Source organism: Oncorhynchus masou, unplaced genomic scaffold (assembly GCF_036934945.1).
Source record: "Oncorhynchus masou masou isolate Uvic2021 unplaced genomic scaffold, UVic_Omas_1.1 unplaced_scaffold_821, whole genome shotgun sequence".
Lineage (NCBI taxonomy): Eukaryota > Metazoa > Chordata > Actinopteri > Salmoniformes > Salmonidae > Oncorhynchus > Oncorhynchus masou.
In genome coordinates this window covers 82,670-98,203 of record NW_027014687.1, presented here as the reverse complement: position 1 = coordinate 98,203, position 15,534 = coordinate 82,670, and the positions used below count along the sequence as shown (strand labels likewise).

Sequence of the window (15,534 nt, the reverse complement as noted above, 5' to 3'; positions counted from 1 at the left end):
GACACTTGTCAAATGACAATGTTCACCAATCTCTGTCAAATAACAATTATTAATCTTGGTAAACAGCCAATGGTAATTGACGTGCGTCAAAATGGGCCGTTCTTGAGGGCGTTCCTTCCTAGTTGGCTTTGGCTGGAGTGGGAATCAGCTGTTAGCAGGCTAGCTAGTCGTCTCAAATCTGAGCATTATACATTTCTGTGTACGGTGAACGACCATACCTAGAACATTTGCTGAGACGAAGGAATTCGGCATATTCTCTGACTGCAATGCATCGCAAGAATAGCTAGATCAAGTGGACCGGCATAAATAGCCAGTTAGCTGACGCCTGGATTAGCGTTAGCCGGGTGTAGGGCTAGCTAGCAAACTACGTCTGGTTTATGAAGACCAGATTAATGTTCTTTAACGTATCAGCTGTCTAGCAACTTCAGCTAGGCTTTTTAAAACCGAGTATAACGTGTCGCCATTAACGGTTAAACCGGTGTCCTAGCGTTGCCAGCCTTTGGATTAGTTTAGTGGTCAAGCCTGTATCTGGCCGACGTATCAATGCGCTACTCGCCATGCCTTTGCGCACACGCCCTGAAAAAGATAGGGATTCAACTGTTCAGTTTGAATTGTGTGTTGTAGATATGAACCCCGATATGTGGCTGCTACTCATGTATTTAAAATTGAATGTGTCATTTTGAGACCAGACATCACTGACAGTGGTTCTGTCTGATGTTATAGACGAGTGGACGGTTCTTTCAGATATCTGGGGTGTAGTCAGTAGTAGGACTTTAGCAAATTGTTCAATCATGGGGGCTACAGTGTCATGCTGCATGTCCCCCGGCGGGAGTCCAAAGCTTGCAAGGAGAGCAGTCGAGCTCGACGACTACCCAATAACCACTACTGGCGACGACGTAAGCGAGGACACGGGCACCTATCTGCAGCACATCAGCGATAGAGAGGTCCCGGATGGTAGGTGTACTTTTCGGATAAGCTGGAGTGGAGGGGTATACGTCATGGTCACGCCTCTCTGAACAGCCAAGAAGACATGCATGAAAGGGGAAAGGAAGATATTGCTTGCTGTTAATGCACAATGCATACATCACACATCAGTTTATGACCTGTTGCACTATTGATTGTTCAGTCATATTGGTTCAGCTATTCCAAGATATCCTGCAGAGTATCGAACATTGTTTTTGCTTCAGCTGTAGCCTGCAGAGTATCTAGCGTTGTTTTTGCTTCAGCTATAGCCTGCAGAGTATCTAGCGTTGTTTTTGCTTCAGCTATAGCCTGCAGAGTATCTAGCGTTGTTTTTGCTTCAGTTATAGCCTGCAGAGTATCTAGCGTTGTTTTTGCTTCAGCTATAGCCTGCAGAGTATCTAGCGTTGTTTTTGCTTCAGCTATAGCCAGGTAGTTTAGTGGTTACAGCGTTGGGCCAGTAACCAAATGGTTGCTGGATCGAATCCCTGAGCTGACAAGGTAAAAATCTGTCATATGGCAGCCCCCCCCACCTCTCTGATTCAGAGGGGCTGAGTGAAATGCGGAAGACATATTTCAGTTGAATACATACAGTTGGACAACTGACTAGGTATCCCCCTTTCCCAGAGTATAGTGAGTGTCATGATGTCAAGTCACAAGGTGCACCCCCAGAAGTAATGATCTGTAATCAGTCAGTAGTATACTGTGTCTCACTCTGTTTTCAGATACACATGGTGCATATAGTTGGGATACGTGTGCATTTCTTGTGTTGTTGGTGATAAAATAGGTGTGTATTTCTTGTTTCTTTCAGAATTGGCGCAGGAGTCCAACCCATCCGATAATGCCAGAGCCAGCACAATCTTCCTCAACAAGTCTCAGACTGATGGTAAGTGTGTAGCGGTGTTGTTAGAGATGGGTAAATAAAATCATTTTCCTTCTGCCGCCAGGCAGGCAGGTATCAGCCCTGCTGAAAGGCAAATAATAGGATAGATAGTTCTGCTACCAGAAACGCACATCAGCAGAAGAGACTGTCTAGACTGAAGACTGTTGGTCAGATGGCAAGTAGAAAGGATAAGACACACCATATAAAACACATGTCACAGCACAGCGGTGACACAACCAATAATACCACCAATAATAATGGCTGAGCAATTTATAAGGCAACTTCATAGAAACAATTGACAAGAAAGAACCCACTCATGACCCGTAGAGAATTTGCAATATTCGGTATTGCCTCCCAGTGAGGGGGGGGGTGTTCTACTCTTCTCGGCCAAATGTCAATAGTTCCACACCAAATCAATACAGTTCAAACAACAAACTCCCTTTAACTACAAGGTCAACCCAAACATGTCTGCCAGGTCAGTAATAGTCCAGCGCCACTGAACATCAAAGGGACTCTGCATTGTGGAGGAGTGCTGCAGTGTAGAGCACAGAGAGGAGGGGGTCTTAGCTGTTGCACGGATTGTCCGTCGGATACACCTGATGGTTGGTTGGTTTGTCAAAGCTTCGCAACAATGTTGCTACCACTTCATGTGATCAATGACAGGAGCGCTCCCAAAAGATGCACACCTAGAGAGCCACACCGGCGTTCCACCCCCCACCGAGAGAGCTCACACCGGCGTTCCACCCCCACCGAGAGAGTTCCACCGGCGTTCCACCCCCACCTAGAGAGCTCACACCGGCGTTCCACCCCCCACCTAGAGAGCTCACACCGGCGTTCCACCCCCCCCACCTAGAGCGTTCCACCCCCACCTAGAGAGCTCACAGCTCCACCCCCCACCACCGGCGTTCCACCCCCACCTAGAGAGCTCACACCGGCGTTCCACCCCCACCTAGAGAGCTCACACCGGCGTTCCACCCCCACCTAGAGAGCGTTCCCACCCCCACCCCCCACCTAGAGAGCTCACACCGGCGTTCCACCCCCACCTAGAGAGCTCCACCGGCGTTCCACCCCCCACCTAGAGAGCTCACACCGGCGTTCCACCCCACCTAGAGAGCTCCCCACCTAGAGAGCGTTCCACCCCCCACCTAGAGAGCTCACACCGTTCCACCCCCACCTAGAGAGCTCACACCGGCCACCCCCCACCTAGAGAGCTCACACCGGCATTCCACCCCCCACCTAGAGAGCTCACACCGGCGTTCCACCCCCCACCTAGAGAGCTCACCAGTGTTCCACTTCAACACTTTACAAAGTACTCTGAAAAATAAACAAGAGTTCTGCAGAGTTGCACACGGTGTCAAACTGCCGCGCCAACCGAGAGCTCTCCACAGAGCGCCGGAAGAGCTATCTTTATCTCCCCCCTCCTGACTGCTGATGCGCTCTTAAAGTGGCAGTGCACAGTGAAGGCTCCGTGCAGCATGTCGCCACAAGTGGCATGGGGATCTTCTACTTCTCATGGCTGTATCCTCTGGTTATCATGGAACGGCGCAGATAGAAATGTCATGAATAGAGTTGACATGATTTCTTATTCTACATGTCAGAGGGGCACGGTTGTTCTACGTAATATATTTCTTTATCTGAACGTCCCACAACGTTGTGCCATGCAGATCACGTCCCAGATCTGGTCTGGACAACAGGAGAGTCTGTCTAATGGTCACAGTCAGATAGTTATTCAACACGTTCAGGGAACTAACTGACCTAAGATTTGTCTGACTTTTTTCCCCCTCCAGTGCGGGAGAAAAGGAGAAGTAACTACTTAAGTAATCATCACGTGAGTAAATCCATCTGTCCAGTCGAGCGTTACTATGGCTACCCATGGACATCCACTGATCCTAATGCAGAGATGTCAGGAAGTGATGCTATGTTTTTCCCTGTTCCATGGACTAAGAACTACTCCCTTTTCCTAGACGTCTCCTGGATTATCTAAAAAGTACAGCTCCTGCTCCACAATATTCCTTGACGATAGCACGGTCAGCCTGCCCAACCTGAAGAGTACGGTCAAATGGTGAGTCCTCCTTACCTCCAACCACACGACAGAGCAGAAAAGAAGCGGTCGTTGTAAGGACTCACCGTCTTGTCTCTCTCTGTTCCAGTGTCACGTTGGCGATATACTATCACATAAAAAACAGGTAGGTTCTATCGGTCATTCATCTCATGAGGAAAACGGTGAGGAAAATGATATAGAGACGTGGTGAGGTGAATGGAGGAGTTTTGTGGTGATCATTTGTCATGACATGGTACCATGGTAATGAAGGTGTGTTGATTTGTGTGACATGATAATGAAGGTGTGTTGATTTGTGTGACGTGGTAATGAAGGTGTGTTGATTTGTGTGACATGGTAATGAAGGTGTGGTGATTTGTGTGACATGGTAATGAAGGTGTGGTGATTTGTGTGACATGGTAATGAAGGTGTGGTGATTTGTGTGACATTATGGGAGTGGTCTTTCTCTGTGTGTGTGGGCTTGTAGCAGTAGTGTTCAGTCTATTTTTTTCCCCTCATCAGGGATTCAAACCGTTCTCTGGACATTTTCGATGAGAAGATCCACCCATTAACGGTGAGTAGGTGGAAGAAGATACTGTATGTCGTGTGTGTGTGTGTGTGTGCACCAAACCTCCTGTCAGACTGACTGGCCAGGCCTCCTCTTCCTCAGAGAGAGAAGGTTCCAGAAGACTACTACAGCGTGGACCCTGAACACAAGCTCATCTACCGCTTTGTCCGCACGCTCTTCAGCTCGGCCCAGCTGACTGCTGAGTGTGCCATCGTCAGTCTGTTGCCCCCTGGTACGTATGCCCCCAGTCTGTTGCCCCCCAGTCTGTTGCCCCCCTGTTGCCCCCAGTCTGTTGCCCCCCAGTCTGTTGCCCCCCAGTCTGTTGCCCCCCAGTCTGTTGCCCCCAGTCTGTTGCCCCCCAGTCTGTTGCCCCCCAGTCTGTTGCCCCCCAGTCTGTTGTCCCCCCAGTCTGTTGCCCCCCAGTCTGTTGCCCCCCAGTCTGTTGTCCCCCCAGTCTGTTGCCCCCCAGTCTGTTGTCTGTTGCCCCCCAGTCTGTTGCCCCCCAGTCTGTTGCCCCCCAGTCTGTTGCCCCCAGTCTGTTGCCCCCCAGTCTGTTGCCCCCCAGTCTGTCCCCCCAGTTGTTGCCCCCCCAGTCTGTTGCCCCCCAGTCTGTTGCCCCCCAGTCTGTTGCCCCCCAGTCTGTCTGTTGCCCCCCAGTCTGTTGCCCCCCAGTCTGTTGCCCCCCCCCCCCAGTCAGCTCACTATCACAGGGAGTTTCACTTTGGGCATGTTTACTAGTTAAATGTTGTGGCGTGTTGAGAGCTGACGTGAGTAAAAGAGACTCTTGTTCTGCATAATAATCTATTGTCTCCTGCTGAACACCTGGCCCTGGTAACGGTGTTACAGTGTCCTGCTGAACACCTGGCCCTGGTAACGGTGTTACTGTGTCCTGCTGAACACCTGGCCCTGGTAACGGTGTTACTGTGTCCTGCTGAACACCTGGCCCTGGTAACGGTGTTACCGTGTCCTGCTGAACACCTGGCCCTGGTAACGGTGTTACCGTGTCCTGCTGAACACCTGGCCCTGGTAACGGTGTTACCGTGTCCTGCTGAACACCTGGCCCTGGTAACGGCGTCCTGCTGAACACGGCGTGTCCTGCTGAACACCTGGCCCTGGTAACGGCGTTACCGTGTCCTGCTGAACACCTGGCCCTGGTAACGGCGTTACCGTGTCCTGCTGAACACCTGGCCCTGGTAACGGCGTTACCGTGTCCTGCTGAACACCTGGCCCTGGTAACGGGGTTACGGTGTCCTGCTGAACACCTGGCCCTGGTAACGGGGTTACGGTGTCCAGCCGTGTCCTGCTGAACACCTGGCCCTGGTAACGGGGTTACCGTGTCCTGCTGAACACCTGGCCCTGGTAACGGGGTTACCGTGTCCTGCTGAACACCTGGCCCTGGTAACGGGGTTACGGTGTCCAGCCGTGTCCTGCTGAACACCTGGCCCTGGTAACGGGGTTACCGTGTCCTGCTGAACACCTGGCCCACGGTGTCCGTGTCCTGCTGAACACCTGGCCCTGGTAACGGGGTTACTGTGTCCTGCTGAACACCTGGCCCTGGTAACGGTGTTACCGTGTCCTGCTGAACACCTGGCCCTGGTAACACCTGCTGAACACCTGGCCCTGGTAACGGGGTTACCGTGTCCTGCTGAACACCTGGCCCAGTGTCCTGCTGAACACCTGGCCCTGGTAACGGGGTTACTGTGTCCTGCTGAACACCTGGCCCTGGTAACGGGTTACGGTGTTACCGTGTCCTGCTGAACACCTGGCCCTGGTAACGGGGTTACCGTGTCCTGCTGAACACCTGGCCCTGGTAACGGGGTTACGGTGTTACCGTGTCCTGCTGAACACCTGGCCCTGGTAACGGGGTTACGGTGTTACCGTGTCCTGCTGAACACCTGGCCCTGGTAACGGGGTTACTGGTCCTGCTGAACAGGTGTTCAGGTGTCCTGCTGAACACCTGGCCCTGGTAACGGGGTGTCCTTGAACACCTGGTGTTACCGTGTCCTGCTGAACACCTGGCCCTGGTAACGGGGTTACGGTGTTACCGTGTCCTGCTGAACACCTGGCCCTGGTAACGGTGTTGCCGTGTCCAGCAGTGTCCTGCTGAACACCTGGCCCTGGTAACGGGGTTACTGTATCCTGCTGAACACCTGGCCCTGGTAACGGGGTTACAGTGTCCTGCTGAACACCTGGCCCTGGTAACGGGGTTACTGTGTCCTGCTGAACACCTGGCCCTGGTAACGGGGTTACTGTGTCCTGCTGAACACCTGGCCCTGGTAACGGGGTTACTGTGTCCTGCTGAACACCTGGCCCTGGTAACGGGGTTACAGTGTCCTGCTGAACACCTGGCCCTGGTAACGGGGTTACAGTGTCCTGCTGAACACCTGGCCCTGGTAACGGGGTTACCGTGTCCAGCAGTGTCCTGCTGAACACCTGGCCCTGGTAACGGGGTTACTGTGTCCTGCTGAACACCTGGCCCTGGTAACGGGGTTACTGTGTCCAGCAGTGTCCTGCTGAACACCTGGCCCTGGTAACGGGGTTACAGTGTCCTGCTGAACACCTGGCCCTGGTAACGGGGTTACTGTGTCCTGCTGAACACCTGGCCCTGGTAACGGTGTTACCGTGTCCAGCAGTGTCCTGCTGAACACCTGGCCCTGGTAACGGTGTTACTGTGTCCAGCAGTGTCTGAGACTCATTTACTGTGTCCATCCTTCCCCAAGGTGTACCTGGAGCGTCTGCTGACCTACGCTGAGATGGACATCTGTCCCTGCAACTGGAAGCGGATCGTACTGGGAGCCATCCTGCTGGCGTCCAAGGTGTGGGACGACCAGGCCGTGTGGAACGTAGACTACTGCCAGATCCTCAAGGACATCACCGTGGAGGACATGTCAGTGTCCCTCTGTCCTGTCCAGTCACCTGTCCCCCTGACTGCTCACCTTCACAAGTCACCCCAACCTTTAGGCATTAGATCTGAGGGTTGGATAGGTGTAAGCAAGAGGGACGACTACCATCATCCTTACAGCTCTCCAATCCTCTCATATCTAAGTGCTTAGGGCAGGGATATTCAACTCTGACCCTATGAGGTCTCTGAGCCTGCTGATATTCTGTTCTATCTGATCTTTAATTGCACCAATCTGGTGTCCCAGGTGTCTCAGTCCCTGATTTAGAGAGGAGAACATAAAAAAGCAGTGGAAGTGGCTTGGAGGTCCAGTTGAATTTGAGGGGTGTCAGGGTAGTTTTAGGGTTCAGGCTGTGGGTCTCCTCAGCCCCTGGAGTGGCATAAGGCCCCCCTTACCACTGTGGGCTTCTTGTGGCACATCCTTTTTCAAAGGACTAATTAATACAATATAATAGATTGATGCCGCTGACAAAGGTCTCCATAGAAGTGTGCAGGAAGGTATTGTTTTGGCTCTCACCCAAGAGTGAACTGTGAATAACAATATATACATCTCAATATTATGAGGCACATTGTTAAATTGGAACGTTGCCATGTGGGTCAAAACTCATCATCTTATGTAATCAATAAAATGAGATTTAGATTTTGCCTTGCTGGCCAGGTACATCTCAAAAGTCTCCCCTCGATTCCTTGCATCCTCAATCCTCTCCCCGAGAACTCACTTCCCTCTGACCTTTTGAAAAGGAGGCTGGGAGAGTATGGAGGATAAGGCTGCTGAGATTTACGCTCTACCCCTCTCTCTCTCTACCTGTACCCCTCTCTCTCTCTCTCTCTCTCTCTCTACCTGTACCCCTCTCTCTCTACCTGTACCCCTCTCTCTCTACCTGTACCCCTCTCTCTCTACCTGTACCCCTCTCTCTCTACCTGTACCCCTCTCTCTCTACCTGTACCCCCCTCTCTCTCTACCTGTACCCCTCTCTCTCTCTACCTGTACCCCTCTCTCTCTCTACCTGTACCCCTCTCTCTCTCTACCTGTACCCCTCTCTCTCTCTACCTGTACCCCTCTCTACCTGTCTCTCTCTACCTGTACCCCTCTCTCTCTCTACCTGTACCCCCCTCTCTCTCTCTACCTGTACCCCTCTCTCTCTGTCTCTCTACCTGTACCCCTCTCTCTCTCTACCTGTACCCCTCTCTCTCTCTCTCTCTACCTGTACCCCTCTCTCTCTCTCTCTCTACCTGTACCCCTCTCTCTCTCTACCTGTACCCCCCCTCTCTCTCTCTCTACCTGTACCCCTCTCTCTCTCTCTACCTGTACCCCTCTCTCTCTCTCTACCTGTACCCCCTCTCTCTCTCTCTACCTGTACCCCTCTCTCTCTCTACCTGCTCTCTCTCTACCTGTCTCTCCCTCTCTCTCAGGAATGAGATGGAGAGGCACTTCCTGGAGCTGCTTCAGTTCAACATCAACGTGCCGGCCAGCGTCTACGCCAAGTACTACTTTGACCTGCGCTCCCTGGCCGACGACAACAACCTCAACTTCCCCCTGGAGCCACTTGACAACCAGCGAGCCACTAAACTGGAGGTGAGGAGAGCTTCTAGAACGGCAGGAATGAAAACACTGCTACTTGGCAAGAGGAGAGTTTAATGGTAGTCCTGGTAACAACCCCAGCCCCTACTCCCCTACTATCATGTAGTTACTAAAAAATTGTTCCCAGGCTATCTCTGTGCTGTAATAAGTGTTGTGTTCCCAGGCTATCTCTGCTGTAATAAGTGTTGTGTTCCCAGGCTATCTCTGTGCTGTAATAAGTGTTGTGTTCCCAGGCTATCTCTGTGCTGTAATAAGTGTTGTGTTCCCAGGCTATCTCTGTGCTGTAATAAGTGTTGTGTTCCCAGGCTATCTCTGTGCTGTAATAAGTGTTGTGTTCCCAGGCTATCTCTGTGCTGTAATAAGTGTTGTGTTCCCAGGCGATCTCTGTGCTGTAATAAGTGTTGTGTTCCCAGGCGATCTCTGTGCTGTAATAAGTGTTGTGTTCCCAGGCTATCTCTGTGCTGTAATAAGTGTTGTGTTCCCAGGCTATCTCCAGACTGTGTGAGGACAGATACAAGGATCTGGGCAAGGTGACCATAAGGAGGTCCCTCAGCGCAGACAATCTGGTGGGTGTCCGAACCACCCACGCCGTGCTGTCCTAAAGCTGGACCTGCTACACACACAGGACAGGCTGAGGATGCACCGAAGGCCTTCCTAAACTAGACACTCACTGGCACCATCCACACACACAGCTGGTCCCAAATCTGTATGGTGGCAGCTCCACCACTGATACTGACTCATACACTCCAGGTCTGCAAGAAGGGTTAGAGTGACTGACACCACACACTGACCATGGTGACGAAGCCTCTAACTACCCTGTGGTGTAGTTTGGCACACGGACGGACAGATGGGGACGTAGGACGGTTTTCTTTGCTTACTGTGTAGGCCCTTTAGCTGGGAAATGTATCGGTTTTTAATTGAACATATTTTCAGTTGCTGTTTATTTCAAATAAACCGTAATAAATCAAATCTGTGTATGGTGTCTATTTCTAGATAAGATGTGTGATGTTATGTTGTCAGTCCTGGGTTTACTTTAGCCTGTCTGGAGTACCAGCTGGGTGGGGTTGGTAGTTCTGGGTTTACTTTAGCCTGTCTGGAGTACCAGCTGGGTGGGGTTGGTAGTTCTGGGTTTACTTTAGCCTGTCTGGAGTACCAGCTGGGTGGGGTTGGTAGTTCTGGGTTTACTTTAGCCTGCCTGTGGTGCCAGCTGGGTGGGGTTGGCAGTTCTGGGTTTACTTTAGCCTGTCTGGAGTACAAGCTGGGTGGGTTTGGCAGTTCTGGGTTTACTTTAGCCTGCCTGTGGTGCCAGCTGGGTGGGGTTGGCAGTTCTGGGTTTACTTTAGCCTGTCTGGAGTACAAGCTGGGTGGGGTTGGTAGTTCTGGGTTTACTTTAGCCTGCCTGGAGTACAAGCTGGGTGGGGTTGGCAGTTCTGGGTTTACTTTAGCCTGTCTGGAGTACCAGCTGGGTGGGTTTGGCAGTTCTGGGTTTACTTTAGCCTGTCTGGAGTACCAGCTGGGTGGGGTTGGCAGTTCTGGGTTTACTTTAGCCTGTCTGGAGTACCAGCTGGGTGGGTTTGGCAGTTCTGGGTTTACTTTAGCCTGTCTGGAGTACCAGCTGGGTGGGTTTGGCAGTTCTGGGTTTACTTTAGCCTGTCTGGAGTACCAGCTGGTTGGGTTTGGCAGTACTGGGTTTACTTTAGCCTGTCTGGAGTACAAGCTGGGTGGGTTTGGTAGTTCTGGGTTTACATTAGCCTGCCTGGAGTACAAGCTGGGTGGGGTTGGCAGTTCTGGGTTTACTTTAGCCTGTCTGGAGTACCAGCTGGGTGGGTTTGGCAGTTCTGGGTTTACTTTAGCCTGTCTGGAGTACAAGCTGGGTGGATTTGGCAGTTCTGGGTTTACTTTAGCCTGTCTGGAGTACAAGCTGGGTGGGGTTTGGCAGTTCTGGGTTTACTTTAGCCTGTCTGGAGTACAAGCTGGGTGGGTTTGGTAGTTCTGGGTTTACTTTAGCCTGTCTGGAGTACCAGCTGGGTGGGTTTGGCAGTTCTGGGTTTACTTTAGCCTGTCTGGAGTACAAGCTGGGTGGGTTTGGCAGTTCTGGGTTTACTTTAGCCTGCCTGTGGTGCCAGCTGGGTGGGTTTGGCAGTTCTGGGTTTACTTTAGCCTGCCTGTGGTGCCAGCTGGGTGGGTTTGGCAGTTCTGGGTTTACTTTAGCCTGTCTGGAGTACAAGCTGGGTGGGGTTGGCAGTTCTGGGTTTACTTTAGCCTGCCTGTGGTGCGAGCTGGGTGGGTTTGGCAGTTCTGGGTTTACTTTAGCCTGTCTGGAGTACCAGCTGGGTGGGTTTGGCAGTTCTGGGTTTACTTTAGCCTGTCTGGAGTGGAGCAAGCTGGGTGGGGTTGGCAGTTCTGGGTTTACTTTAGCCTGCCTGTGGTGCGAGCTGGGTGGGTTTGGCAGTTCTGGGTTTACTTTAGCCTGTCTGGAGTACCAGCTGGGTGGGTTTGGCAGTTCTGGGTTTACTTTAGCCTGCCTGTGGTGCGAGCTGGGTCGGGTTGGCAGTTCTATTGGTTTCATGTGTCAGGTTAAGCTCAATCAAGCCCTGTATTTGAAATTACTTCAAATAGCGCTGATTTATATTTTCCCATTGGTTTTTCATAGATCTGACAGGACCAGACTGGAGAATCGTAGGCTCCATAAGCGGTCTGATGGTGTTTAGAATCAGAACAACCCACGGCAGAACATACTCCAGATTCACACAAGCATTTATTCGCTACCTGGGTTACAGGCTACATAGTTTAACATGCCAGAATTGGACAAGACAATTTAAAAAAGATTTTAAAAAATCGCATGTACACTAATAAACCAGTTGATTTATTAGGTATTTAAGACAAAGGCCATTCGATAAATGGGATGCTACAGGTAGATTATGGTTAACACATTTGCAGAGGACAAACATGTGCTGCTGTAATTACTAGAACCCACCACATGGAGGCAGAAGAGGCTACAACAGTGGTCTCTAAAGTGGGAAGTTGCACCTTTTTAAAGAGGCACTCCAGTCTCAATAGGTGGTCCAGGTAAGTAATCACAGCACAAGTGGTGGTGGTGGGGGTCTGTATTGCTCCTCAAGCAAGGGGGAGGGTCTGTATTGCTCCTCAAGCAAGGGGGAGGGGTCTGTATTGCTCCTCAAGCAAGGGGGAGAACGATGAAATTCAGTTAACACTATTTTCCTCATTTTCACCCTTATTCTTGGGATATCCATTTAACAGGAGAAGTAAAACATTGAGTGGTGACACCTCTCAATTCATCTGGACTTTTTAAAAACTGACTTCATATTAAAATATGCACATAATCATAAATGGGTAGTGAAATTCCTTCATCCTCACAAGGCGTTACTGTGTCCATACACATTTCAAGAGTGAAATGTCCTTTTAGGAAGGCCACTTTAAATAAAATGACAAATAGCAATTCTCCATCTTTATTACGTATAGAAGAATACCATGCCACTTATCTCCAGGTCAATGACATGACTGATTGGATTCCTAACCATTACGCTTCAGGTTAAGAACACACTAGCAAAATATGTCATTTAAAAATTCTAGAGACATATTGAACTGTCCCCCCAGATAATTTAAAAACACCTTTAGAAAAGTTCCAACTTCAGAGGAAATCTCCTGCAATGAGTCTAGAATGAGAACTAGGAAATATAATACAAAATACTTCTATATTGCCACAATTTGTTTCAACATGTCCTTATGTGAAGACAATAGTTTACATAATTTACAATCTGTTCAATAAGTTAAATTAACATCCATCTAGTTTCCGTCAGCCACTGTGGAGCACCATGAGTCTGACAAGCGTCCAGCCAGTCTGGTCACACAGATGGGTGCGACAGGGACTTGTGCTCAGACTGCGAGGGGAGCAGCCCGGTGCGTGTCGTGAGGGATGTGCTGGCCTCGCTGTATACTGACGCGCTGGACGGTTTGTGGCCCCAGCAGGGACATGAACAACAGCAGCTCCCCAGGAACCTCCTCCACGACTCCAGAGTCTTCCCCGACCACACCCACACCCCCGAGGTGATCCCCACCACCAGGCTCATAAAGTACTTCAGCATGAAGATGGCGTGGTCTGGCCCTAGGCTTAGCCTCTCTCTCTCAGCCTGGCAGGAGCAGGAAAGACCCCTGTCCCACTGGGGCCTGAGGTGCTGCTCGTACACCAGACAGGCCACCACCACCGCTGCAGGGACCGTGTAGAGGACGGTAAAGAGGCCCAGCCTTAACATCAGCTTCTCCAGCTTGTCCGTCTTGGTCCCCCCCTGCTTGATGACGCTGCGGATGCGGAACAACGACACAAACCCCGCTAGGAGGAAGAGGGAGCCGGTGAAGAGGTAGACCACCAGGGGAGCAAGCACGAAGCCCCGCAGGCTCTCCACACTCTGGTTGCCCACGTAGCAGATCCCTGCCACAGGGTCTCCGTCAGCCGCGCTCAGGGCCAGCACGGCGATGGTCTTGACGCTGGGCACCAGCCAGGCGGCCAGGTGGAAGTACTGCGAGTACCCGGCGATGGCCTCGTTGCCCCACTTCATACCCGCCGCCAGGAACCAGGTGAGCGAGAGCACCACCCACCAGATTGCGCCGGCCATGCCAAAGAAGTAGACCAGCAGGAACACCAAGGTGCACAGGCCGGCAGGGCCCGAAGCGTCGTACAGCACGTGCCCGCCGTCCTCGGAGCACGCCACACGCTCGTGGCCCGCCGCCAGCCGCACCATGTATCCCAGGGAGATGAAGAGGTAGCAGGCAGCCAGATAGACGATAGGCAGCTCGGGGTAGGAGAAGCGGTCGCGGTCGATCAGGAACGTGACCACCGTAGTTAAGGTCGAGACGAAGCAGAGGACCGACCACAGGCCAATCCAGAGGGAGGTGAAGGCGTGTTCGTCCGGGGTGAAGTAGGGCTGACGGCAGGGCTGGGCGCAGTTCTCCACGGGGCCTGTGTGGACGCCGCGGCCGTACAGTGAGCGGGCCTCATGCTTGACGGACACCAGGGGGTGGCGACAGCGGCAGCCGCGTTGTTCACAGTCCTGGTGGTGGTGACTGTGGTGGGGTTTGGGCAGGAGATGCGGCCTGCGGCGGGCTGGGTTGCGGTAGGGGCCTTGGGGGTAGGCTTCGGGGGGAAGGCCGGGCCTGGGGATAGAGTAGTGGCGTCACTGCTGTTCCGGTCCATACAGAGGAGGTCAGCATCACCCAGCTCTGGCAGCCCCTCGCAGCTCATCCTCTCGGGCCATTCAAACCCATACTGGCTCATCAGGGGGGAGCAGCCGCGCTTGGCCCGCTCGCACACGGAGCGGCACGGGGGCAGAGGCTTGCGATAGTCCGGGATGCAGATTGGGGTGTACATGCTGCAGAGGAAGAAGAGCAGGTCAGGGGAACAGTGGATGCGCACCAGCGGCCAGAACTGGTGCACCTCCAGCCCCACCTCGTCCTGAGTGTCGTGGTTAAACTGGTTGGGCGTGTAGGTCAGGTTGTAGCCGATGCCTTTGCACATGGGGACCGTGATGGGTTCACACACGATGGCCTTGGAGGCAGCGCGCACCGGTAGTGCGCGCATCAGCAGGAGCAGGCACAGAACGCTGATGTAAAGAGGGCAGATGTGCGTCATGGTCGCCATGGAAGCTCCTCCAACGCTGTGGATGCCCATAAAAAAGATACTTGAGGTTATTGGACAGGAAGTGCGCTCTGAACGTTTGAAACATTGTATTACTGTTTCTATGTTCTATCAATAATACACCCAATGTACTTTGGGTGTTAATCTTATTCACTCACACGTAAAGGCTAAGAAATTGGGTGATGAAACAAGTTGATCATCAAATGTATAACTCACCAAGTCGATCACACGGGAAAATGTAAGCTAGCGCATCAATATGCAATGCCAATCAAAGAGAGAAGCGCCATCTGATAGATCTTGCCACCACTAAATTCACTCCCAGTGTACCTTTAGGAAACGCGCCTCCGGTGCAATCAAATAAAGTCCATTTCGACTCGATAATACAGACGGATTTGTCAGGCAGCAACGCCTAATCCTTGCGCCACACTTTGTCTTTAAACAATATTTAGTGAAACAGCCTCCTGTTCTCTGGAGAAAAAAACTACACTCCACGACTGTCTTCCTCGTGCGTCTTCTTGCTCCGGCTCCTAACCATACCGAATAACAACACCTTGGCCGCTTACCCTGGACAGCCACGCCCACAGGGCTGCGTCCTCTCCAATAGGAATCCGCTTACACCCTGAACGACTCAATCAGTACCTTCTTTACCCATAACCTACTTGTCACATAAAGTAATATCATTCCTTATTTGTATAGGCCTTCAATCTATGTAACATCACCAGTAAAGTTAGACAATGTTTAAAGTAGTGTTGTGACCAACTCAATCCATTCATTCCTTTTACCATGACCTTATGAGACAACTGAATGCATTCTATATGACCTCACACCGACAATGTTTTATCAAAAGTAGTGTTTGATTACTAGTTAAGTCAATTTCAATTGACCCCCCCCCCCTCCCCCCTTTGCCCTCAGAACAGACTCAGTTATTCAGGGCATGGACTCTACAAGGTG

General features: G+C 51.7%; 2 protein-coding genes across 2 annotated transcripts; one reads left to right on the top strand and one right to left on the bottom strand.

The window, feature by feature from the left end:
- Positions 1-126: 126 nt before the first annotated feature.
- LOC135537581 (cyclin-Y-like protein 1) lies at positions 127-9,899 on the top strand. Its single transcript, XM_064963710.1, has 11 exons — positions 127-954; positions 1,772-1,846; positions 3,631-3,671; positions 3,808-3,905; positions 3,994-4,029; positions 4,404-4,455; positions 4,552-4,670; position 5,296; positions 7,170-7,336; positions 8,762-8,924; positions 9,416-9,899. Exons 1-11 carry the CDS (start codon positions 792-794, stop codon positions 9,530-9,532), a joined length of 1,032 nt encoding a protein of 343 aa, XP_064819782.1. The 5' UTR covers positions 127-791; the 3' UTR covers positions 9,533-9,899.
- Positions 9,900-12,667: 2,768 nt separating this feature from the next.
- On the bottom strand, positions 12,668-14,991 carry LOC135537588 (frizzled-5-like). Its single transcript, XM_064963718.1, has 3 exons — positions 14,800-14,991; positions 14,038-14,602; positions 12,668-13,996 (listed from the first exon to the last, which is right to left on the bottom strand). Exons 2-3 carry the CDS (start codon positions 14,584-14,586, stop codon positions 12,797-12,799), a joined length of 1,749 nt encoding a protein of 582 aa, XP_064819790.1. The 5' UTR covers positions 14,587-14,602; positions 14,800-14,991; the 3' UTR covers positions 12,668-12,796.
- Positions 14,992-15,534: the final 543 nt, after the last annotated feature.